Here is a 25108-nt window from a genome sequence, read left to right as displayed (position 1 = left end):
TGGATACAGGACAGTTAAAAGAAGTCTTATCCAGAGAATTAAAGAGTTCTTTTGGTGGAGTGTACCCTTTAGATTTATTACTGAATCAATTAAGACCTCAAGAAAAAGCCATTGTGGTGAATACGGATCCTCAAGATAGACCTGGAGAACATTGGGTATGTTTGTATTTGTCCAGTCCAGTCATCGAATATTTTGACTCTGATGGATTTCCTCCCTTACAAAAAGAAATTCAAGATTTTATCCATCGTCATGCTCACCAATGGATTTATAATCCGTACCGATATCAAGATTGGAATACAGATGTGTGTGGACAATATTGCGTGTATTATTTACATCAAAGACACAAGAAGAGAAAAACCGCAGAAGAGTGGTTATTCCCCTTTGACCATAGTACAGCATTACAAAGAGATCATTATGTAGCTCAATGGTTTAAAGACACATCATAAAAGACCTACGGGTCATGGACAAACTTGTCAATGTTTCTATCAAAATGTATTGTAATTGTTGTTATTGTTATAAAAAAAGAAAAAAAAATCTGTTCTTGTTTTTAAATAAAAAAAAGGGGGGGTGATACTAAATATAGATAGAAAAAGGTATAAATACAAGGTGTAAAATGAAAAATGTATCAGTTATTGATTTGTCTTAATCATGGGTAACACGTCTAGAAAAGAAAAGAGTAAAATTCAATTTGGAAAGAGAGTTCTGAGAGAGGAAGATGTGGATAGGGGTATACCAATTCAAATACATGAGGATGGAACTATTGAGATCATTTCTCATGAAAAATGTAATCAATTATGTCCAGAAAAGGGTGATCCTAATTATGTGAGAGATTACATTAAAAGACCCTTGACTGCACAAGAAGAAGAAAATACCCATTTATTACCAAAAAAAGATTAACCTGAAAGACGTTTGACTGCAGAAGAAGCCAAGATGTGTCCAAAAAAAAGTATTTTGAGAAAAAAAAAGAAAAGATTGACACAGGATTCTAAACCAAGAGAAGAATCATTGTAGAATCTGAATAAAAATAATTTTTAAATATCTTGAATTGTTATCTATATAAAAAGTGTGTGTGTCACAAAAAAAAAAAAATCATTTTTTCAAACATGAGTCTGACAGAAGGATTAATCATGGAAATCAGAACTCAATTGTTGAAAGACATTAAAACTCATTATGAGAACAAACATAAAGAAGATCCAGGCAATCATTATATTGCCAAATTTAAAAAGGAGAGATTTAGAAGAGCTACTAATTGGATATTTAATTTAACTGGGGGTCACCAAGAGGATAAAGATTAAATCATTAGAAGTGATTATCAATACTTGATCTTACAAAAAGAAATGCATCCAGAAACAGGAAAACTTCATCATGTGAGAGGATTCATTCAAATGAAACACTGGACCAATGAGAGAGACATGTACAAAATCATTCATGGGTTAACCTGTTTTGATATGTCTCACAGCACACCAGAATTAGAAAGAACATTTTATAGGCAAGGTGGCAACTATGAAGAATATGGGACTTTAAAACCTGAAATGAGAAACAAAGAATTAATTCCAAGAGATTGTAGATTTACTTGAATAAATCCATTAATATTGAGCTTGTGTGTGTGGTTTTTCCCTAGACTGTGAATCACTGCCAAGTATAACGTTATAATATAAGGTTTGTGTATTGACTGACTCAGCATAACGTAAACAAAACGTACACAGTAGCGTCTCAATAAAAACGTAGGTAAAACACATTTTTGCACACCACCCCTGAGGGTATAAATACAAGGTGTGAGAATGATCATGATCAGTTGACCCTAACCATGAGTCAAAGTCAGTTTGGAAAAAAACCCAGAGACTATGGATATAGATGAGGAGAAACAACAGTTATTAGAAAAAATAGAGACTATGGATATAGATGAGGAGAAAAAACAGTTATTAAAAAAAAAGATTGATCATGCATATGGAAGAAGAACATTACAGTCCTCAAAGAAGAATAGAAGTGAAAACTCTGGAATAGGATGAAGAACCCTGTAATGTTTACTTGGGAGAAAATGAGAAGATCCATGACCCAAAGAACCAATTCAGAGATTATCCAGTTGCCATTAATTGGGCATTTGTCATCCATGATGTGAGAGAAGAAGAAGATATAGATATGTTCATGAGCTGTGAAGATGAATTTCAATACCTGATCTTACAAAAAGAAATTCATCCCTGGACAGGAAAAGTGCATCAAATCAGGGGATTCATTCAAAAAAAAAAAAAAAAAAAACCTGTAGGAGGACTGAATGTGGCTAGAGTTCACTGGTATGCAGATTTTTGTGTCTCACAGTACACCAGAATTAGAAAGAATGTTTTACAAGCAAGGTGGCAACTATGAAGAATATGGAATTCTGAAACCTGAGAAGAGAAACAAAGAATTAGAGTCCAGAGATGCATATGGGAAATGGGAAATTGGTGCCTGGAGAGATTACATAGAAAAAAAGAGAGAAATGATCAAGGATCTGGAAAATTCAGATTAAAATTTTTAACATTTTTGTTATTGTTGTTATTTTTTTGTTCAGGTTATATATATAAAAAGGTGTGACATTAAAAAAAAAATATTCCCAAACATGAGTTTACAGGAGATACCAGGAGATTTATTAAACTTTCCTGTAGAAGCTATTGTACACCAATGTAATTGTTTGACTGTAAAAGCTCATGGATTGAGTCAAAGTATAGCTATGAAATACCCCAGAGCTAATCTATATGCTACCCGCAGACCTTTAGGGTCTAGAAATTTAGCCCTAGAAGAAGATAGAGGAATTCCGGGCACCCTTAAAGTGTTTTCTTTACAAAAACCTGTAGTCATTTGTCTGTTAGCTCAATGGGATTATGGAACAGGACATTATAATCGCCTACCTTATTATCAAGATACACCAGAAAATAGAGAAAAATGGTTTCAAGATTGTTTACAAGAATTGGGAACTTTACCTTACGAGACTTATGCCTTTCCTTATAAAATAGGATGTGGTTAAGCAGGAGGAAATTGGACTCATTATAGACAATATACTGAACAATTTGTAAAGACTTATCAAAAACAAAGGTACATTCTTCATAAACATTGATTGTGTGTTATAAAGATCGACTGTGTTATAAAAAAAATGTGTTTATGTTATTTCATTTTTTAAAAAAAGATTAATGTTTTTAAAATTTCAAAAAATAGTGACCTGGTGTTTATACGTTTCTATAACCTTGAATGTTTTATAGGTATCTTTTCGAATCATTAAAGTGGCCCTTAAAAGGGCCATTTATACGTTTCTATAACCTTGATTTTTTTAAAAAGGTATCTTTTCAAATAAGTGGCCCTTAAAAGGGCCGTTTATACGTTTCTATAACCTTGAATGTTTTATAGGTATCTTTTCGTATAGGTATCTTTTCAAATAAGTCGCCCTTAAAAGGGCCGTTTATACGTTTCTGTAACCTTGAATGTTTTAGAGGTATCTTTTCGAATCATTAAAGTGGCCCTTAAAAGGGCCGTTGGTTGACAAGGGTTTACTCCCTGAGAGGCCTGCCTCTACCTCTGCCTCTGCCGCGGAACTCTGTTCTGCTTGAGAGGGGAGGTCGCTGGTTACCGGTCAACGGCTCCAGAAAGTCCGGCCTTCCGGTTGGGGATAGAGATGACTGTCTTGGAGGAGGTGGTCTCAATCCTCGCCCGCGAGGTGCTGCATATCTCGAACGCCTGCGTCGACAAAGAGGGCAGCATTGGTTCATCTGTACCAGCACAGCTGAACACTCAAAACAAGCCGGTCGACGGTGACACTGGCAGCAGATGTAATTGGACATCCGATCCTCCTCCAAGCAAACTACACAGGAATCCAGCCTGCCTGCCGCTACTTGAATCCCGGGGGTGGTGGTGGTGCCAGCTCCGGGGAGGGTGGTGGTGGTGGTGGTCTAGCCAGCTCCGGGGAGGGTGCCCAGTCATCGTTGACGGGAGGGGACCAATCCGAATCAACGGATGACGAATCCCCCTGTCCAGCCCAATAGTTGTTAACGGGAAGGGTCCAATCCGAATCTACGGAGGAATCCCACTGTCCAGCAGCTGCTCCCGGGGGATGACTGGGTGACCAGGTAGGAGTAGGTGGTCTTCTTGGAGGGGACGGGCTTCTCGGGGTGTCCTCAAGTAGTTCCGGACTACTCAGAGGGGCCGAATAGGAAGCTGGTGGTGGTGATTCTGTCCTCCTCCTTCTCTTTGGCTGGTCATCTTCATCACTGGTAGACGGCGATCTTCTTCTTCTTCTATGGCGTCTTCGTCGTCTCCTCCCCCTCATCAGGTCACTGGATAGGCCCAGGGTAGCTATCGGCCAGCGAGCTAACTCCCTGCCGGTGGCTACATCTCTAACAATGCACGTTCAGGATCTCTACCCCTGGAATGATGTAAAAGTTTTGAACATCGTCCTCAGCCATAATGATACGGTGTCAGCAGAACTGATACTAACAGAATGACATCAAGCTCTGGCAAGCTGCCGTATTTATGCGCACAGCGCGAGCGTAAAAGAGAGCACCCTAAAGCGAGAGCCAAAAAAATCATGGCGACGTCAAATTGTGTTATTTTGTGCTTCACAATCTATACATTGGAGTGAATAACTTATTATGGGATTAGAAATACTTTCAAACATCTAAGCCATAAGATGAAGGTAAGTTTCAGGCATGATTTCACAGTATTTTTGATGCATGACATTTATCTGTCGTCTAGAAAAGAAGCATTGATGTTGAACCGAAGGACTAAAATCGGGTCACCTGAATAAGTAAAATAAGTATTTAAACCCTTTTTAGAGTGTGATACAAGGAAAACCTAATCTATACAATGAGATTAAACCTAGGGAAAAGTGTTGATGCTGTTTTTAAATCAAAGGAATGGTTTCAAGTGTAAAAATATACCCAGAGTCGATTTAGGCATAGACACAAGAAGGCGAAGGTCGGCCATTTTTTTTTTTTTTTTTTTTTAGAAAATCACTGTATAGACTTGTAGAGAGAACATAGGATTTTTTTTAAATCGTGAGCTTTTCTGACTGGAATTTTAAAATAAATAAAATCAGTTTAGTTGAAAAACAATCTGAATCCACTTTATTTCCAGTGGGAATGTCTAGATGTTTTATAAATAACAATATTGATAAAACACAGCGTCTTATTACAAGACACAGCATTCTATACACATAGGCATGATTTTTTTTAGGAATCCTGAAAGACTTTGAGATAAAACAGAATCGGGATTAGTTTAAAATCAATCTATATCTACTTTAATTGAAATGGGAATAGATTTTTTTCTTACTAAACAAAAAAAAAAAAAAAAAAAAAAAAAAAAAAAAAAATCTCAGTGTCTAAAAAAGGGCACAAGTTGGCGTCATATTTGTATAGAAATAATAACAAAGACTTATTGTGTGTTCAATCTTGTTTTTATTTTTTCTTTAATAATTGTTCAAACTGTCGAATTCTCCTCTGAAATCGTAATCGATCTGTTCTATAGCCATCCATGGACTTTTCCGATCTTCGGGTGGTAAATGATAAATTTCATTGAGGCTGGTATCAAAAGTTACACATTTCTTAGCATTTCTGAAATTTCTACATATTTCATCCCGTATTGGATGCATATTTTCTCTACCGCTTCTATTTCCTTCCAGAGTACAAATACTTTGCTCCCTTCGGGATGACATAGGAAACTGTAAGGTTTTCCTAAATATTCGCTCATTTTCATCCCGTACATTTTTTCTGGTAGAGTCTTTTTGATCCGTTGACAAAGGAAATGTATAATCGCTAGTCTCCCCACTGTCGGATGATGTAATAAAGCCAGGCATTGTAACCACAAGTCCTGAGTGTTTTCTATGATGGTCGTCGCTCTCTGGAACACTGGTTCCGCCTCCGGGGGTAAAGCTTCTTGATTTTTCTCGATACATCGCATTAAAAAACCATACCCTTCCAACACCAAAGAGTGAGTGTGTTTATGTGTTGACATGATAGTCAATTGTGAAGAAATGACAAGAAATGTTTTCTTATTTATACCCCTGTTCTCCGTTGGAAAAAAACCAAAAACATGTATCTATACAAGACGTTCACAGTACGTACACCCATAATGTACTGACTCAGCAAAACGTAGGTAAAACGAAAGAGGGTGCTAAGCGCGAGGGTACAAAACGTAATTCAAACATATTTTTGCACACGAAATCCAAAAGGGTATATAAACCAGAGCTGGAAATTTAGGATCATTCTTACTGGGCACTTCGAACTTGACAGACGTAGTAATATGGCACAGGCGATGATGAATTCCGTGGAAAATCGTAATTATATTCCAGCTAGCAATGAAGGGTTAGGATATGCTCTACCGACAATGTCTGACACGCAGGATCCGATCGGATTTGATCTGGGACTTTATAATATGCCAGAACCCATGACAAAGGAAGATATGGGCATCTTAACCACCACTCTGGATGGCATTGTTAACATGCTGACTCAACTGAAAGAGTACAACACCAGTGAATTTTGTTTGATACGTGGGAAATTGTTCCGATTAGAAGTTAAAGTTGCTAGAATGGAAGAAAAAATGAGAGGAAACTCCTACCAGAAAAATGAAGACACAGGAGCTGCCAAGAAAAGTAAACAGACAGTCCCATGTTTTATATGTAAAGAGATAGGACATTGGGCTCCGGACTGTCCCAGAAAAAAAACAGAACTAATGCTACAAGTGTGGAAATTTTGGACATTGGGCCCATCAGTGTACAAATGACAGTATGAAATTTGTCAAAGAAGTCGAAAAACTGGAGAAAACAAGACCACCCATCAGGAACATAAGACCAGTCAACAGGATAAAATTCCAGTTAACAACAAGAGGAAACTTCCTGCTACTACTACCCAGACGGAGGAGAAACAGCCCCTGAAACTCCAGAAGAAAAAGTAAAAATTATGTACATTTTTTGAATAAATCATCTTACAAACTTTTTTCTGTGTTATTGTTTTTTTTCCGTTTTCAGAAAATAGAGAGAGGCTTGCTCTGTGTGAATGACACATGACGTCACAATACATAGCTAGCTGTGATTTGAATCGATGCCAAGTTTGTGTATTGCCTATGTATTACTGACTCAGCGATTTTACACACACCCCTTTTGCACACGATTTATGGATTTTTCCAGGGTGTGTGTGTGTGTTGAACCACTCATCTCCTACAGGGGACCAAAATGTGCACTCAGTAGACCCAGCCATCCAGGATCTGGGGGGACAAAAGTGCACTCAGTTGACCCACCCATCCAGGATCTGGGGGGACAAAAGTGCACTCAGTTGACCCACCCATCCAGGCTTCTTATACTACTTACATATCCTGTTTACGAAATTTATACTTGCATATATATTGAATGCAATCGCATCAAAAGCCTTAAAATATTACTAACTTTAACTGGAATATTTGAACATTACCTTTAATGCAAGGTAAGAAAAATTGGATCTGAAAGAATTCATCACTTCGGTCAGACGAAACGTTCCTCAAAATATATAACATTTCCCAAGAACTTGTGATTGAAATATTGCTACTTAAACAAGTTTCATCGCAAAAATGGGGTATATTACCAGGCATTCGTGCAAGATTTTGGAGTATGGCATTTCCTATATTATCCTTTACTGGAAATCACTTGAACTGCTGATATATCCTGATTTTCGTTTTATATATTTTTCAGATATTTTGAAATTAGTTTAGAAATCAAAAGATAATGATTATTATTAAGATTTTTGGTATATTACAAAGGAATGCAAAAACAGATATTCGAAGTACGTGTCGTCAGACCTTAAAGTATGGAAAATGTTAATCAAACTTTCATGTTAAAAATGAAGCCAAAATGACTGAATAATTTGCACTTTCCACTTCCGGGGTGTTATAGCTAGAAAAAAGAACATTATATAAATTACACTTACACTCACTTGTATCAGATATTGTCGCTTCAGAACTCAGAAACTTATTTGATTATCTGCTTTGGGATAACAGTTGTGATTGTCGGTTATCTCTTCCACAGGCCAAGAATATTTTCTTTGAAGACGATCAGTTTAATAATATTTGAAATAATTTCTTATGAGAGTTACCAGAGTTTGCTAATTTCTGCTCACTAGTAATATACTAATGTACATGTAAATCATGCTTTTTAAAAAAAAGACAATCCAGTTGTACATTGTAGAAACATTCAGAAAATATATTTTGAATAGAAAAAAAATATGCCTTTTATTATGAAACAAATCAATTAGCTCTACGAACAGTATACAGACTAATGTTTCTGTTGCATCATAAAATAAAATAGACGTTTGAACTCTATTCTCTTTCTGAAAATGTGTTATGAAGGGAAATATTTCTCGTAGTTATGTGGGGTGAGGGGAGGGGTGTAAGAGAGAGAGAGGAGAGAGAGAGAGAGAGAGATGCTGAACACTTAAGATATAGTATCCATACACATGTGAAAATGCAAAAAGATTTACTGAATGGAAGAAGTGAAGATAAAGAACAGTGATCGATTTTTAAGAAAAACTATAAACGATACACATATTGAACACAGCTTAAAACACGGACTTCTGAATTTTCAGAGGTGGGATCAGATTCCTTGGAGGAGGAAGCATCCCCTGTCGACCTGTCACATCCGCCATGAGCCCTATGTAGCAATCCGTAGTCAGCTTTAGTTATAAAATACAATGGCCTACCAATTGGTATGTAACACGACCCAAAGATACATTGTAAGTTGTGTTTGCAAACACGGTCATTATAACAAGCAAAGAGTTGTAGAGAGGCTGATTTTAAACGAGATTGTTGAAATCCCTGTAACATCAACTTATTCGTAAGCAGTCTGCCTCAGTTTAAAAAATTGATCGTACTTATAGCATCATCTTGCGTATCTAATAAGTTGGACCACATAAACACCATATGTAGGTGATAGTAAAGTACTACTACATAAATAAGGAAAGTTAACGATGGAAAAAACTGAAGTCATCCCGTTTGTCATAGTTCAGTTGTTAGTTATCCTCTATATGAGTCAGTAACAAATCCATTCATGGAACAGATGTGGCAGACTCTGCGGTGTCTTTTATTTTGAATTCCCTTAAGAAATAAGGTATCATATTTAACGTAGGTCGCGGATTCGCAGGCCATTTAAAAGTGTCCGAAAACATACCATGAAAATTAGTTATATGAATCCTCTACCTTCGTTTTATATTCTCTGAAAATTTTATAAAATTCGTCTGCATCGTTTTTGTGTAATTAAATCCCAAACATGCCATTGTTGTCGTTACATTTTCGACGTTATTCTATTGAATTATATAAGGAAAACGTCGTTTTCGGCTCATTTTGAGGCAAGATTTTGTTTCAAAAAATATCAATAACTTTTAAATGGTGCAGACGAAATTGTTTTCCCTTTGGTATTTTAACAAAGAATTGATTTGAAATAAGTCAATGTGAAAAAATTAATATGTCTTCGGGTTAGTTTTCGCTTAATTTAAATGTGGATAATTGTTTTTATATCGCAAAATGTATCATTTTTAAGAACGACGTCATAAAATATCGCGACGTCAAGCTTGACGTCGTGAATATCTATCCGGTATTCAGTGCAGAAAAATAAGCTAAAATAATTTTTATAAAAAAGAAATTCACGTTTATCTGCTTTCAAGTGACCCGTGAATCGTATCATAATAATTCAATATCAATGAAATGATTATTAGACATGTTTCTCTTCAGATTAGGTTTTTTGTACGTCTTATATTAGTGAAAATTCTCGCAAGGGACGTAAAACAACAATCAATCCTTTAGTTTCCTTCTTCCAATTTACTTTCTTTATGTGTTGTTTTCTTATCGTTTCTTTTCTGTTTGTTTTGCTTTTTTCGTAGATTAGACGTATCCTTACATTTGGCTAGGTATTTTTCTTTTCCAGCGTGCTGGCGGAAAACGGTATGGATTCATGATCCTTTAATTCAAGTATATAAAATGTTTTTATTTAGACCATTCAGCAAAGCGCTCAAATCTACGAATTTCTGCCAAATATCGGCCCGGCCATATACAATATATTTTCAGTATATATCTAAACAAAATATTTATTTTTACATACCCATTTTCAGAGGGGTAAATGGGACGAGGATTTAAAAATTAATTTTATCTGACGTAATCAACAGCCAGTTTTTTTTAGAACATTAATTCTACTTGTTGGACATGGAAAGCAAAGTAGCGAATAAAATCTTTAGGTAACAGCAGTGCAAGCTGTTGCTTAGGGGACGATCATTTCATGGGGGGCTTACAGATTTTGGAAATAATCTGCCCTCGAAAATGTTGAAAATAAATAATCTGTCCTCGACTGGGCAAGAAAATAAATAATCTGTCCAAGACTAGTTCTAGCACTCCCCCCCCCCTCCAATGGGAGTTTTCAACTTTGATGATTTTCTTTTTTTCTTTTTCTTTTTTTTTTTTTTTTTTTTTTTTTTGCTTGTCAGACTTTTTTTCAGTGAAGAAGAAATAAATAATCTGTCCTTGTTTTTTTTTTTTTTTTTTTTTTTTTTTTTTTGGAAATAAATAATCTGTCCTTCACCGACATGAAAATAAACAATCTGACTCGCCTAAAATTTGCCACCACCAACCCCCAACCCACCCACCCCCCTCTCCCTCAGAATTAAATAGTTGTCTCCTAACCGGAGGTCAGTGTCGCTAAAAAATTGCCTTAATGTTTCATCGTACCTTAGCAGTATTTAATTTAAACTTGTACATCTATATATGTAAAAAAAAAAATATCCTGTTTAAAAATAAAGCTTAATTTTTTGATGTCACAGGTATATTTGCGATTTTTTTTATAAAATAATGGCTTCTTTCTTAATAAAACAAATTTATAATTCATATACGATCAAAGGAAAAAAGGTCAGTTGAACCTTGTGTCCATATCGTTTCGCGATACCTAGTGAAAACAAATCCATCGCAATTTCTCGGGCCTTTCCGACAAGGAGAAAAACAACCACTTGTTTTTCCACGCTTGGAGGAAAGGCCCGAGAAGATGCGATTGATAACAAATAATTAAACTTTTTTTTTAATATTTCAAGTCGATCATTTGAATCGTAATAAGCCTTCTTCACCAAATTACCAATTCCAACAAAAGTTTTATCTAAGTATTATATCGACTATACAAATCGTAAAAAGCCTTCATTATTTGTGATAACTTGTTGCTTAAATAATATAACACTAAACTACCAATTCTAAGAGAAGTTATAGCTAAATAATGATATACTGAAGAATTTAATAAAACAAAAATCATCGCAGATTTCTTTTTCATTGTGACTTCATAATCAAATGTGCACAAGAAAGTCGTCCAAATCATATAAATTGCGTACCCAGTTTTAACGACGTCAGCAAACCCGCGACCTACGTTAAACATCTATCGGGATATAAATACAGGTTGGTCACGAGATCAAATTCCATAAAGCCCGAAGGGCTTTATGGTAAATTTGATCTCGTACCAACCCGTATTTATATCCGATAGATGTTTTAAAATGATACCTTATTACTTATATTTACATTTGTGACTTATTCATATTATTTATTAGCCTGATTATAACCTTTAACGCGTGAAATGTTTTATTTTTTCAAACTCAACGGCACAAGTTTGATCTATTGATTGCGCGTCGACCCTTTATGACGTCACTGAGAAATTACGTCGAACGTTTATGACGCGAAAAACCCGTGTTTATACGGATATAGATACACATTGCTTTTAATAGTGTTATATAAAGGAAAACATTTGCAAATGTAAATATTGGGATATATCGAGTCGACATATAAATGGTAGTAAAAATTGTTAATTAATAAAACGTCGTACAATTATCTAAATACCGAATGGCTTCGCCTCGCCAGGTATGAAATTTACTAACCAGGTATCATCCCCTACCCTGTCACTACAAAACTATGTAACGAATTTACCCCACCGATGAAATGTTTGAGATCAGTGGTTTGTAAAATTGTTTTTCTTCGCTATATGTTTCATCAATCATACAATGCCTATTATGACGTCACGTTGTGTTGCGTAATGTTGTTTTGCGAGTGTTTCATAACGTACTGACAGTTTGGAAGACTTTACTAAAGTGAGAAAAGGGTTCCATCTCGTTACTTGCGTTGATTAACTTTTTACTTATCATCTTTTTACTTATCAAACCTCGTGAACTCGAGTTGTTCGAAGTGTTACAAAAGAACGATAACTCCGCATCAACCATGTATTGATTTTCAAGCGACTGGGTATAAGTTATACACCCCCTTCACGTGTCAGACTTCAACCAATCGGAAGCCAGGATTTCATCGAAAAATCATCAGAGGTGGGGTAAATTTCAAAGACAGATTTTGAAGCGCGTATCTCGGACACTCATCTTGGTTAACTCAGGGCAAATGAAATGTGATCATTTTATAGATTTTTACAAATGGAAAAAGTACAGACAGGAAAACCCATATAAACCTTTTTAATGATATCTACTTAATATGTTCAGATTGCCTAACCTTCACTTTTAGTTGAATCATTTATTTACTAGCTGTATTGACTGCAAAAAAATACAATTGGACAAGGTCTTAGTAACACTGAACCAATGTCTTAACAAGACACTGAACCAAGGTCTTAGAAACACTGAACCAATGTCTTAGTAACACTGAACCAATGTCTTAGTAACACTGAACCAAGGTCTTAGTAACACTGAACTAATGTCTTAGCAACACTGAACCAAGGTCTTAGAAACACTGAACCAATGTCTTAGTAACACTGAACCAAGGTCTTAGAAACACTGAACCAATGTCTTAGTAACACTGAACCAATGTCTTAGTAACACTGAACCAATGTCTTAGTAACACTGAACCAATTATGCAAGGTCTTAGAAACACTGAACCAATGTCTTAAGACTGAACCAATGTCTTAGTAACACCGAACCAAGGTCTTAGAAACACTGAACCAATGTCTTAGTAACACTGAACCAATGTCTAAGTAACACTGAACCAATGTCTTAGTAACACTGAACCAAGGTCTTAGTAACACTGAACCAAGGTCTTAGAAACATTGAACCAAGTGAAAACCTATTTTCAAGGCACAAGCATTCGCTTATCTGTTTTTCAGAACTAAGATTTATATTAACATTGCTTTCATAATTTTTTTTATCAAAAACAGTCACAATCCAAATATTTTTCAATTAGTTAACCACTGTAATAAGTTATCGTCTCAGCAAAATACACACAAAAAAATCTTGTCACAAATGGACAGATCTGTTGGTCTCTTATGTAAAAAGTAGAGTGTAAATATCGAAGCTGCATAAATTATGCATGGTTAACTTAGAGGGTCGATCAATTTCTCTTTATCCAATTGCACACATACTTGGACTTTGAAGTGTGAAGCGCCGTGCCAAGTAATGATGAGTTTTAGCAGAAAGCTCCCGAAAAAATCGATTTACTGTTCACAAAACTTGCATGCTAGATATAAAGGAGTAAAGATAGAAACTTTTTCAGGCACCTTAATAAATTAAAATTGATAAGTTTCCTTCTTTATCTTTACCAACCGCTGGATGTAGTAGGTTTACATTCCCCTGATCTCTCATATAAAATGTTCCTTTAACGCTTATGATTAAAAAAAAATGTATTTGGTAAGTAACAATTTTAACATAGCTTGCTGCGGAGAAAAGACATTTAAAGTTGACGGATTTATAAAGAATGATAGATATTTAAGAGATGAATTTAATTTTTTTAATTTTTGAGAACTCATGCGACTCTTCACGCCTGCGTATTTCATGAAGCGCGTTAGCGCTTCATGATAAATATGCAGGCGTGAAGGTTGTAGTTCATGTACTTTATGAATTCTCAAATATTATATTCATATCTTATATTTACATTAGTTTTCTGATGACTTGCCACATATTTTTGTCATTCAAAGATCATTTTTGAAAAAAAAGTTTGCACTATTTTTTTACTTCAATCACATCATAATGGAACTAGAAATATGTCCATAGGACATGAATGCCCCGCCGAGGGTATATTAGTAATGCAACATGAAAATTTGTATTAGTGTACGAAATTTCATGAGAATATCTTGAATAGTTTCTTTAAAATTGAAATTAAAATCTGAGAAGTTGGATATAGATGATAAATTCTCACCAAATTATGTATAAGTGCATAAACTTACATAAATATATCTTAAATGATTTCTTTAAAATTAAGCAAAATGCAAACTAAGAAAAGTGAGGTCAAGGTCACAGGAAGTTTCAAGGTCAAATGTTTTTGATGCAGTTGAATACTTCTCACAAATACTTATCAGCATATTTAAGTTTAATAAAAATATTTTGAATGGTTTATTTAAAACTGAGCTAAACATTAATTTAAAATAAATGAAGTTAAGGTCAAAGGAAAGGCCAAGGTCAAAAAATATTGATGCAGTTGAAAAGGTTACATCAGCATGTATTAGCAAATGAAGTTTGATAAAAATATTATGAATGTTTTCTTTAAAACTGAGTTAAACACAAATTGAGAAAAGTGAAGTCAAGGTCAAAGGAAAGGTCAAGGTAAAAAATATTGATGCATTTGAATAGCTTACATCAGTATGTATCAGCATATGAAGTCTGACACTAATTTAAGAAAAGTGAGGTCAAAGGTCGAAGGATGGCCAAGGTAAAAAAATTTTGATGCAGTTGAATAGCTCTCATCAGTATGTATCAACATCTGAAGTTTGATAACAATGTATTGAATGGTATCTTTAAAACTGAGCTAAACACTAATTTAAGAAAAGTGAAGTCAATGTCAAAGGAAAGGTCAAGGTAAAAAAAATATTGATGCAGTTGAATAGCTCTCATTCAGTATGTATCAGCATATGAAGTTTGATAAAAATATCTTGAATGATTTCATTAAAACTGAGCTAAACACTAATTTAAAAAAGTGAGGTCAAGGTCAAAGGAAAGGACAAGGTCAAAAAATGATGATGCAGTTGTATAGCTCTCATCAATATCTATCAGCATATGAAGTTTGATAAAAATATCTTGGATAGTTTCTTTGAAACTGAGCTTTGAACAGAGCTTAACGCAAAGCGTGACGGAAAGACAGACAGAAGGACGGAAGACGGACATGACAAACACTATATGCCCCGGCCATATTCATGGCGGGGCATAAATATTCTTACTCATCCCACGGTAGTTCATGAGAACATGAACTTTTTCTAATTTGCAAAGAATCTTATAAGGATGAAGTATGTGGAGATAACGAACAGTATTCGAGCTCTCACGTCCATTAAACATTACAAAATAAGAGCAGAGCAAACACGGACCTCTAAGACATCAGAGGTGTGCCGTGGAGGAGTGAGCATCCCCTGCCGACCGGTCACATCCGCCGTGTGCTCCTTGTCATGATCGGGAAATAACGGAAAAAATCCGTCGACAATGCAGTTTGTAAATAATGGCCTAACAAATACATGTAGTATGAAAAAAGTCAGTCAGCATTTGACTTAATGATAGATTGTATTTGCTGACAAGGTGATTGTATCGACCATAGAACTTACGAAATGATGACTTTCAAGGAGACTGCTGATATTCTTGTTTCATCAACTTGTTTGTCAATAACTTACCTCGTTTTAGAAATTGTTCATAGTAGAGCATGCTCTGGCGTATCGAATCAACTGAGAGATATAAACCCCGTATGCAGGTGATAAGCGTATATTGCTGCATAAATAAGGGAAGTTGGCGATTGAAAAGGAGAAATATTTTGAAATGTAAATAATTATGTCATTAAGAGTTGTCTCTTTCACCAGAGTATCAATGATCCTTAATGTAAATTTGATAAGAATCAATCAGAGTGAGCTATTTATATTTATTGTATTTTCATTAAATGAATTTAGAACATACAGAATCTGACCTCAACATAACGGTTTACAATTCTAAAACTTATACAAATGTAACACACAGAAAAAAATTAACACCACCAGTATACATTCTCACAGATATCTAATTAAAGTACATGTATATGGCACATTCGCATCTATCTGGTTATCAACTTGTACATTTGAATATTAAATATTCTTATTTCCGTTATTTATCTAATATAATTCTAAAATGTTCGGATTTAATCACGGCACACAATGACGGGCACGTGGGCGTGGTGTAGAATATAGTCACTGACACTCCCCAATAACGTACGCCGAATAGTCCCCATACCACGAGTTCCGGTGATGATCAAATCAGCCTCCACTTCCTTCGCCATTTTGCAGATTCCCTCCCCGGGGCTTGCTGCATGAACACTCTTAACAGTGCCGTTTATCTGTAAAAATGGCAATAACTGTATTATACCTTCAATCGTGAGTAATCCCTCTACATATAAAGGGTATAGAACAAGATACCATTCAAATAGTTCATACCACAATCAAGTCGTCTTTCCAGAGTAAATTTATATAAAATATTAATTTTTGTCTAAGTTAATCTAAGAATACATGTATAAGGTATATAGTTAATAAATATTTCATTGCCAGTGTTGAAGCGAGACCTGTCCACAAGGACAATAGTTACAGAATCGTGAAAAGGATTACTCTTCCATACTTTAGAAATCATTGGATACCTTTGTGGATTATCTGATGTAGGATTTTACAAGAAATTATTTTTATTTTTAAAAAAAGTTAAGAAACAGAGTAAGAGGTCCTGGGTCTTAAGTTGCATCAAATGATGATGTTTGAAGATCCTAAGCTTTACAGTATATAAGATATATATCTAATCAATAGGAAAATGAGATACTCGTAAAGTAGGTCACCGTAATCTACTTTTAGGCAGAAATATTCCGAAGTCCTGTGAGGTACCGATTGACAAAATTTGATGATCCTGTCTTCAAAGTAGGCAAATAATCAAAGGTTCAACAAAACTTTATTTGGGGTCAATTTTGAAGTGACCTGGAGACCACGTCATTTGCCTATGGGTGATGTCTTGAATAATTTTTAATCTACAATATACACCTGTATCCTCATTTTTATGTATCAGTTGTGTAGAAATCTTCCCTGTGGTTCTTGAGATTTCTTAAGCAACTACTACTTTTTAACATTTCCCTTAGTAACCCCCCCCCCCTTTTTTTTAAGGTTAAACTCTATTTTTAGTCTAAAGGGAAGCTCTTGGCCAAAATATCCTCTGAATTTAAAAAAAAAAAATGGTTAAGTGGTTCTTGATATATTGCCCACATTACAAAAGTTTTGGACATTGCACATATTGCCAGAACGTTAGGTTTCTGAACCCTATAAACTTAGAAAACCTAAAAAAAAAAAAAGGCAGCGGTTTTGAGAATTTATTTCTTTGATTCATTGACATCAGCTTTATCTATTGTGAAAATTTATAAAAAATAATTGAAAAAATAAATAACATGGGTTGATGAGAACGTTTCACTGCTTACATACGAAATGGACTTTTTACTTTGTTCTGTGATTAAATGCTATGAACATGATGAAGTCAGACCAAAATACCATTCCACTGTAATTTTAAAATTGTTATTCTTTCATTTACACTTTCTAAAGACATTCGTGCATACATATCGCATTTATTGGCTACTTTGTTTTGGAAATCACGTTTTACATCATTATTGATTAGAATGCAGTCTCTGTTTGATTTTTACAATGTCTTATTAAAATAGGAATCCTGTCTAGTTAAAAGAGATATCCTTTTTTCCTTAAATGATACCTCTCGAACAAAGATGTCTCATTAGCTATAAGAGATCCCTTTCTCCTATAGACTTACCTCTTTTGCCATAAGAGACAAAAGATAACTCTTTTAACTTGAAAAATACTTTCAAAGAGATATTTCTTTTACAATAACAGATATTTCTAAATGAAAATTAGAAACAGACAGCTCTTGTATTCTGAAAGATACATATTTTTAATAGATATATCTCATGTGACAAATCGACCTTTATGGACCTTTTTCGACGCTTAGAGGACTCAGTATTGCATGCTTATTGAAATACATGTACTCTCAAAATGTTTGTTGTATTTGTATTCTTTACCTAACTGAATCCAAATAAACATGAACCATTATCTACCTTTGTATATTGAGTGATAAAATGTTGTAAATAAGGACAATAAATATCATTGTGTCCTGCTTTATAGAAGAAGATGTCAATAATTCAGTTGGTTTTTAAAATGGTTAAATAACAAGTAACTGAACATATATTGTTACAGTGTCTTTCCTTAAAAGCTGAATCGTTTCTAAAATTAGAGAAAAGCATGCAGGGGCTGACAAATCCCATTGCCCAACGCCCGGGACTAGTGAATTTTGGGGATGGGCAAGGGAATTTTTATTAACCACTTGCCCGAGGGCAAGTGACTTTCTGAAGAAAAATATAATAAGTCTTAGTTTTAAGTGGAAATGGGCACTTGTAATAATCATTTTTTTTATCTTCCTACTTTTCATAGTTTATGGTGGGGCAAGTAGAAATTCAGGTGGGGCAAGTACTTGAAAAATCTATTTGTCAGCCCCTGTAGCATGCTTTTCTTTGTGTTCTGAAATATATATGATTTAAAATCAGTATTCAAAATTCAGTTTTCCATTAAATGACTAATGCGAAAAAGGTGCGTGGGAGGAGACGTAATTCCGTCAGAAAGTATCAAAACGCAACGAAATGTATCTTTTAAGCTATGGGATATCTCGTTGTAGAGAGATATCTCCTACACATTTGAACAAAAAAGATACATGTATTTCTTCAAACTAGAGAGATATCTTGTTTACAGAATACAAAGTTAAATTATTTGGCACAGTTTTCATTGTAACAACCTTCCCTCCATCACCTTTTGTTGTTTTCTCTATGGACGGCTGCCTACCTTTGCGTCTCGGAGAAGCTGGGCAAATTCTTCCAACTTTGCCGTCACCTTCTCTTTTTCTTTTTCTAGTATTGAAAACAGGGTGTCCCTGTCAAAACTATAGGGAGCTAAAAGAAAAAAACATCAAAAAGTTTAATATATCCTTCATGCCATAGACATTTAAGTTAGGACTCGATTTACATGAAACAGATTGTGTCTTAGTTTTCGTCAGATTTGCCTAAAATCGTTTGTATTTTCTGAACGTTTTTTAGACTAAGTGTTAACTAGGAAATTGATAAGAACATCTGGACACGCGAAACATTCTATTATAAATTATCTTGACAATTCGATCACTGGCTTTGACAGTATGACCAAAATTTTAAAACATTATATCACAATTCTGCAACCATTTCATGATTATTTAAAAATGTGTTTCTCGTGTCACAAAAAAATGAAAACATACACGCACATATCAAAAATCTTTTTTTCCTCCCAACAAATGACCTAAAAATCCGTAGATGTCTCCTTGTATACTCAACATTTATCTATATGTTGTAAATCTGTTTTTAAGTCTGAGGGTCAAAAAGTATTAAAAAGCTTTAAGTCACATGAAGATGGTGGAAGAAACACTTTTACTCTGAAGTAGGGAAATCAAAATTTTAAAGGTATAAAGTGTAGTGTGATATAGATTGAACAAGCAAAATGGATGTAAGTAACACATGATGGAGTAAAAGAATACAATAGAGGACTTCTGTTGCAGTTCATGCCCTCAAACCTAGAAAAAGAGAGACAGGAAGGTTACAATTGCGGTAACATTTTCGAGAAACTATGGATTATTAAGAACTAGACATGTGTATTAAGTACTTTATATCATTTTAAACCAAATTATTATTTTATTTATTATGCTCTCGGTCTCTCTCTCTTTCTGTTCGTCTGCCTCTCTTTCCTCACCAAATCAAGTCAAACGTAATGTTTTACAGTGACACAGATTGGTGTCGAGATGCCCCTGTAGTTAACCATCCATAATGGGACGTGGATCACAGCTATTAAAAAACTACTTATAAAGATTTACATTCTACATAATACTTAACAGGTGCTTTACAGTTGTCAATAAATTTTTCATTTTTTACGTTTGAGTAAATTCTCATATTACATGCAAATACTGATAATATGCAACGAAAATATCGGTCAGACAAGTACGAAGCAATTTCAGTTGGGAGGCACAACCGAACAGAGACTCCATAACAAGCAAAAATTTAATATGTATAGTGTATGTTGGCAAAATTATTTTGGGAGTAGTGGAGGGGGGGGGGGGGGTGTCCTACGTGTCTGCTTATAGACTTTCTAGCATCATGTTACAAATACAAGTAGGTATTAATGTTGAGAATCCGGATTTTTTTTTATATATAAGACATTATACAAACAGTGTTTACTGATAAGAAATTTTAATACTTACTGGCATACCACTGTTGAGAGTTCAGGATTTCATGCATCTCCACAGCGTGAACTAGAACCACTTTGTCCGTGGGAGTGAACACATTTTCCTTGTACCCTGTTTTTTTTTTTTTTCAAAAGACATGGACAAACTTAATATATTATTCAAATTCAATCATAAATTTGAAACTGCTAATTAATTATTAAAGTTACTTTTCTTGATCGATGATGCAATCGGTGATTCTATTGAATTCACGTGATCAATTCACTTTAAGGGTAGAATAATTCAATTTATTATATGAACTAAGCAAAACAAATTAAGTAATTTTCAAAAGACGCATACGTATGTATAGTGTATACTTATATATATTTCTGATTCAAGGTTGGCGCATGAGAAACAAATGAAACATAACCTATACATAAGGATATGAATATGGAATGATTATCTTTGCTGTAATATTAATATCTATATGTACATCCCTAAAATATTTTTACTCTTTATTTCATGAAAATATCGCTATCGCTATATTGACATGCCGGTATTATATTTAGATGAAATATTTTAATTGCGTACAAAATCGTAGAGCCTACAGTTTCCTTTAATGTGGATCAATAGCCAGGAATACCAAAATCCTTAAAAAAAGATACTATTACGCTGGCTAATTCCCCATAGACTGCCAATGTTGGAGATCATCTAATTTCGAATATTGACCGACTCTGTAGAACTTTCCAGAAAAGTAATATTGATTTTACCCTTATATCTCTTAAAATAGTTTAAAAAGTTTTGGTCGATTTTTCCTCTTTTCTAATTTTCAGAACAAACACATTATTAAAAAAATAATATTGTGGTATTGATCTGCAGCATTCATAATGTGAGAAAAACACGTATTGTTCCTCGATTACGGCATAACTTAACATTCAAACGTTATCAGAGGCCCTAGCCTGCAAAACATTAGGTACATAAACTGCGTCGTTAGCATCGAATCGGTTCCGTCGTCTGCTAAAAAATGTACACGAAAACAGTAAATAATTTAAACGTGTGCTTTGAAATGTCAGGTGGATGTTTTAGATCTGTGACCTATACCTCGGCTATCAGTTTACATACGTGTCAAAATGTAGGCGGATCTAATTTATATATGTATCATCAAAGAAAAGGGTTATTTGTTTAAACTGAATAAATGAGTATTGTAAATTTTAGATATATGCCATTTTCACAGTGTCAATTTCCGGTGACAAGACTTACAAACGCTGCACAGACATACACTAGATACATTGTACCAGATGCACAGTGACACATATACACATATCATGAATTAATGAGAATGATCGATCGACGTTTAATGCACCTTTAATATAATGAATTGTAACGTACACTTCCGCATCGAAATCCTTCCGATTCATTAAATATATAGGCAAATTGCGCATATTTTACATTCAAGCATTTCACGTGTAAATGAGATATTCAGAAATTAAAATAACTTACACTCGAATGCTTTTTTGGCGTGTTCACTTCCGTCAATCGCTATGAGGACAGTTTTTCCTGTTTTTCCTTCTTCCTCTGCCATTCTGTTCTTCTCCACTTCAGCCTAGGTTATCTTCCACCGGTCTACTTTTTTAGTAAGATGGGGTAGATAAATCTATGAACTGTAAACAAACTTCTCACGTGGGAAAAAGTGACCTTTATGGCGCGTTTCGTCACAGCCTGAATCGATAAGGCAGGCGGATCTAAGGTTTATTTTAATTGACAATTATTCATTTATTGCTGATTTAGACTACCTGAAAATGACTAGTATATATAGAATAAAATTCTATCTTTTATATATTGACAAATTTATACATATTTATTTGTACAATTTTCCGATTCTCCCTTATAATGATGTAGAAAACGAAGCTAATAAAAAATAATTTAAACATTTTAATAAGTCCTACTTTCGAGAGTGTGAAATAACAAGAATTTAAAGCTTAAGTTTTTCCTGAACATAATAACAAGGAGCCTTGATCATGATCATAATTCAAATAAAAAATTGTATATATTCTTTAAATTTGAAATGAAGCCGACCTTGCTAATTTAATTGTCCTTTTGTAGGCTCTTAAACATATCCATGCCATACATAATAAAATAAATCAGGGACAAAATGGTTCCAATGACCATTAGCGTAATGACTATAATGCTGAGAAATAATGCAGGATCCTGAAAAAAGAAAATAAAATGAATGTGCACTGAAATGTAAATAATCAACTGCATACTGTGTCAACCTGAATCTCTATTATATAATTTATTCACATGCATGGCTACGTATACAAGTTAAATAACTATTAAATATGGATAAAAACTATCTTTCAAGTGTTGAAGGGCCTTAACGGTCACCTGCGTATAATACAACACTGTAAAAGATCCATAGAAGTATGAAATAATACAAAATAAACTGATGTTGCCCAAAAGCAAGAGATATACAGTAGGGTGATCAGGAATCAAAAATATAAATAATTACTCTTACCTTGAAAAAATCTTAAAGCTCTATTTAATTGCCAATATTGGCCTTTTCACTATTATCATGTAAACACCTGATTACAATTTCGTACTGTGTTTGCCTACTAGATGCTCAAATGTAGAACAAAAGATTTTTAAGAAATAATGCATTTTCGTTATACATTCACCAAAGCCCCGCACTAACAACAGAATTCCTGATACAGGGTCCATGAAATTCACAATTGTGGAAGAAGCACACTTGCTCATCAGAACTTTGTTTATCTACTAAAAACCCAGAAGTTTACTAAAAACCCAGGAGCATTTTCAATATATACATGTAATTAATAGATCAATAAATCTCTAAGTTGAATAGTTAGGTGATAGATAATCTAATAAGGACCCTCTATACACTAAAAGGATTTTTTTTTTTGGACATTGAGAAAATTATAGTGTGTAAAGATGTATATACTGGGCTTATCTATCATGTTTTCAAGATAGGATACTTTGCATTTACCTCCAAGAAAAATGTGCAAAGACGATGAAGTATACTGATGAACAGAAATCACTGTCGTTTACTTTAAGTGGGCAAATTACATATAAATGAAATGGTCAATCTATTTATCTTGCCCTATCAAAGTCTAAGGAATGCTTAATTTGATCACAAATTAAGTAATAAACTGTTCATTTATTTAACTCTAAATCAAGGGCCATATTACTTTATCTGCATAAAAATACCACAAAATCAGAACTCATTAGTGCGCAGTGTATATAGGGTTTTTAGTTCAATCTCATCGAGAAAGTGAAATATACCTTTTGAAGTTGTCCTTTCTCAAGTATCATGTCTTGAAGATCAAAAACATGGGGAAAGATCGATCTAAACGTAAAAATGTAAACTATATACAGTAACACTGTAAATAAGGTATTGTCACGTAGGTATAATACAGTTTAATGATAATATATCTCATAAATATGTACAATTATTTCAGAAACATATATATACCCCCCCCCCCCCCAGTTCATTATCCCGTACCCTTAACTAAAACAAATGTGGGTGTCACGGATGACACATACGCTATTTAACAAATCACTCTACTCTATTCCAGAAAGTTGTCGTAAAATCGATATTTTTGTTGGTTTATATTATACAGTTAAAGTATATCATTTAGGAAGTCAGCAATTTACATTCCAGTTCCCTAATTAAGAGCAAGTCTATTTCCCGTGGTGAAGCTAAGGGAAATAGGCTTGCTCGAGGGGAACTGGAATCTTGCTGACTCCCTCAATGATATACTTAATTAACTGTTTTATTATACCAATACTAAAAAGACCACTCTATATACTATTTTATGCAATGACAAAGTGCGCCATGGGAATATCGGTTACCCAGAATGTAGAAAAAATAAATGAATAAATTCAATAGGAATTAAGACATTGCATTTGAATTAATGGTCTATAGAATATACGAATCTGCAAGCAACAATCTGTTAATTAGGCCCCATCTCCTTATATTTAACAGGTCGAGGAATCTACCTTATATGGATATTGCTGTCATTGCGCACAGCGGTGCTTACAGCATAGGCGTCGGAACCGGGGGGGGGGGGGGGGGGCTAGGGGGGTCTTAGCCCCCCACTTTTTTGCAAAGATAGACATAATATAGGCATTGAAAATTGGGGCTTACTTTTTTTCGTTGGGTTAGCCCCCCCCCCCCACCCCACTTTCAATTAGCCACCCCACTTTCAAATTGCTTCCGACGCCTATGTACAGCAAACAATCGTTCAATCCAATGAATGAGCCGAAAAGCATGATGGTCTACTACATGTTTATATTTTACTACAAACACGTGGGTCAGGCAAATTTAGGACGCGATTTCAAATGACTGCGGGAAAGTCAACTAATAATTATTTTAAATGTCTTTGTTAAAAATGCGAAGAATAGGTACTAATTAAGATTTCCCATGCTCACATTAAAAAACAAAGTCAATTTTCCGTGTTAAATAGTACGTTGAAATGCCTCTCATAGAGTCTTCACAAGTAAATAAGAATCCAGTTTTTATAACTTGATATTTGTAAATTTGCCATGCTACTGGTGTTATTCGTTGTTGCTTTATTATTTGTTTACTAGAAATTAATAAAAGTTAATGCATTTATAAAAAAAAAAAATAACGTAAGTTTATTGCACGCCATTTATTTTACACAGTAATTCTCATGTATTACACATTAATTCTCATGTACATTGATCATAGAACGTGTATTGAGTAGCATATATATCGTAGTAAACAATGACAATATGTGAGTACACCTCAGAGTTGATTGTTTTGGACCAGGGAATAGTCACGTGAAATTCATATTCACCGATAGGACAGCACGGGAAAAGCTGTCAGGCAATCGTCAACAAACGGACTTGTACAATGGAGTATAGAAAAC

General features: G+C 34.4%; 1 protein-coding gene across 1 annotated transcript; it reads right to left on the bottom strand.

Moving 5' to 3' along the window:
* Positions 1-15814: 15814 nt before the first annotated feature.
* LOC133194372 (universal stress protein Slr1101-like) lies at positions 15815-21883 on the bottom strand. Its single transcript, XM_061330340.1, has 4 exons — positions 21702-21883; positions 20241-20336; positions 18806-18912; positions 15815-16275 (listed from the first exon to the last, which is right to left on the bottom strand). The coding sequence occupies exons 1-4, from the start codon at positions 21781-21783 to the stop codon at positions 16081-16083; spliced, it is 480 nt and encodes a 159-aa protein (XP_061186324.1). The 5' UTR covers positions 21784-21883; the 3' UTR covers positions 15815-16080.
* Positions 21884-25108: the final 3225 nt, after the last annotated feature.

Source organism: Saccostrea echinata, unplaced genomic scaffold (genome assembly GCF_033153115.1).
Source record: "Saccostrea echinata isolate AGI-Se365-2 ecotype Australia unplaced genomic scaffold, CSIRO_AGI_Sech_v1 ptg000029l, whole genome shotgun sequence".
In the NCBI taxonomy this organism is placed as follows: domain Eukaryota; kingdom Metazoa; phylum Mollusca; class Bivalvia; order Ostreida; family Ostreidae; genus Saccostrea; species Saccostrea echinata.
Note: the sequence above shows the minus strand (reverse complement) of the source record. Positions and strands in the feature narration are given on the sequence as shown.

What these genes read in the sequence shown, in the direction of transcription:
- LOC133194372 (XM_061330340.1), bottom strand. Translation starts at nt 21,783, where the DNA reads ATGGCAGAGGAAGAAGGAAAAACAGGAAAAACTGTCCTCATAGCGATT. An exon ending in CTCTCAACAGTGGTATGCCA is followed by an intron (nt 18,913 to 20,240) that starts GTAAGTATTAAA and finishes TTTTTCTTTTAG; the next exon opens with CTCCCTATAGTTTTGACAGG. An exon ending in AGCTTCTCCGAGACGCAAAG is followed by an intron (nt 16,276 to 18,805) that starts GTAGGCAGCCGT and finishes CCATTTTTACAG; the next exon opens with ATAAACGGCACTGTTAAGAG.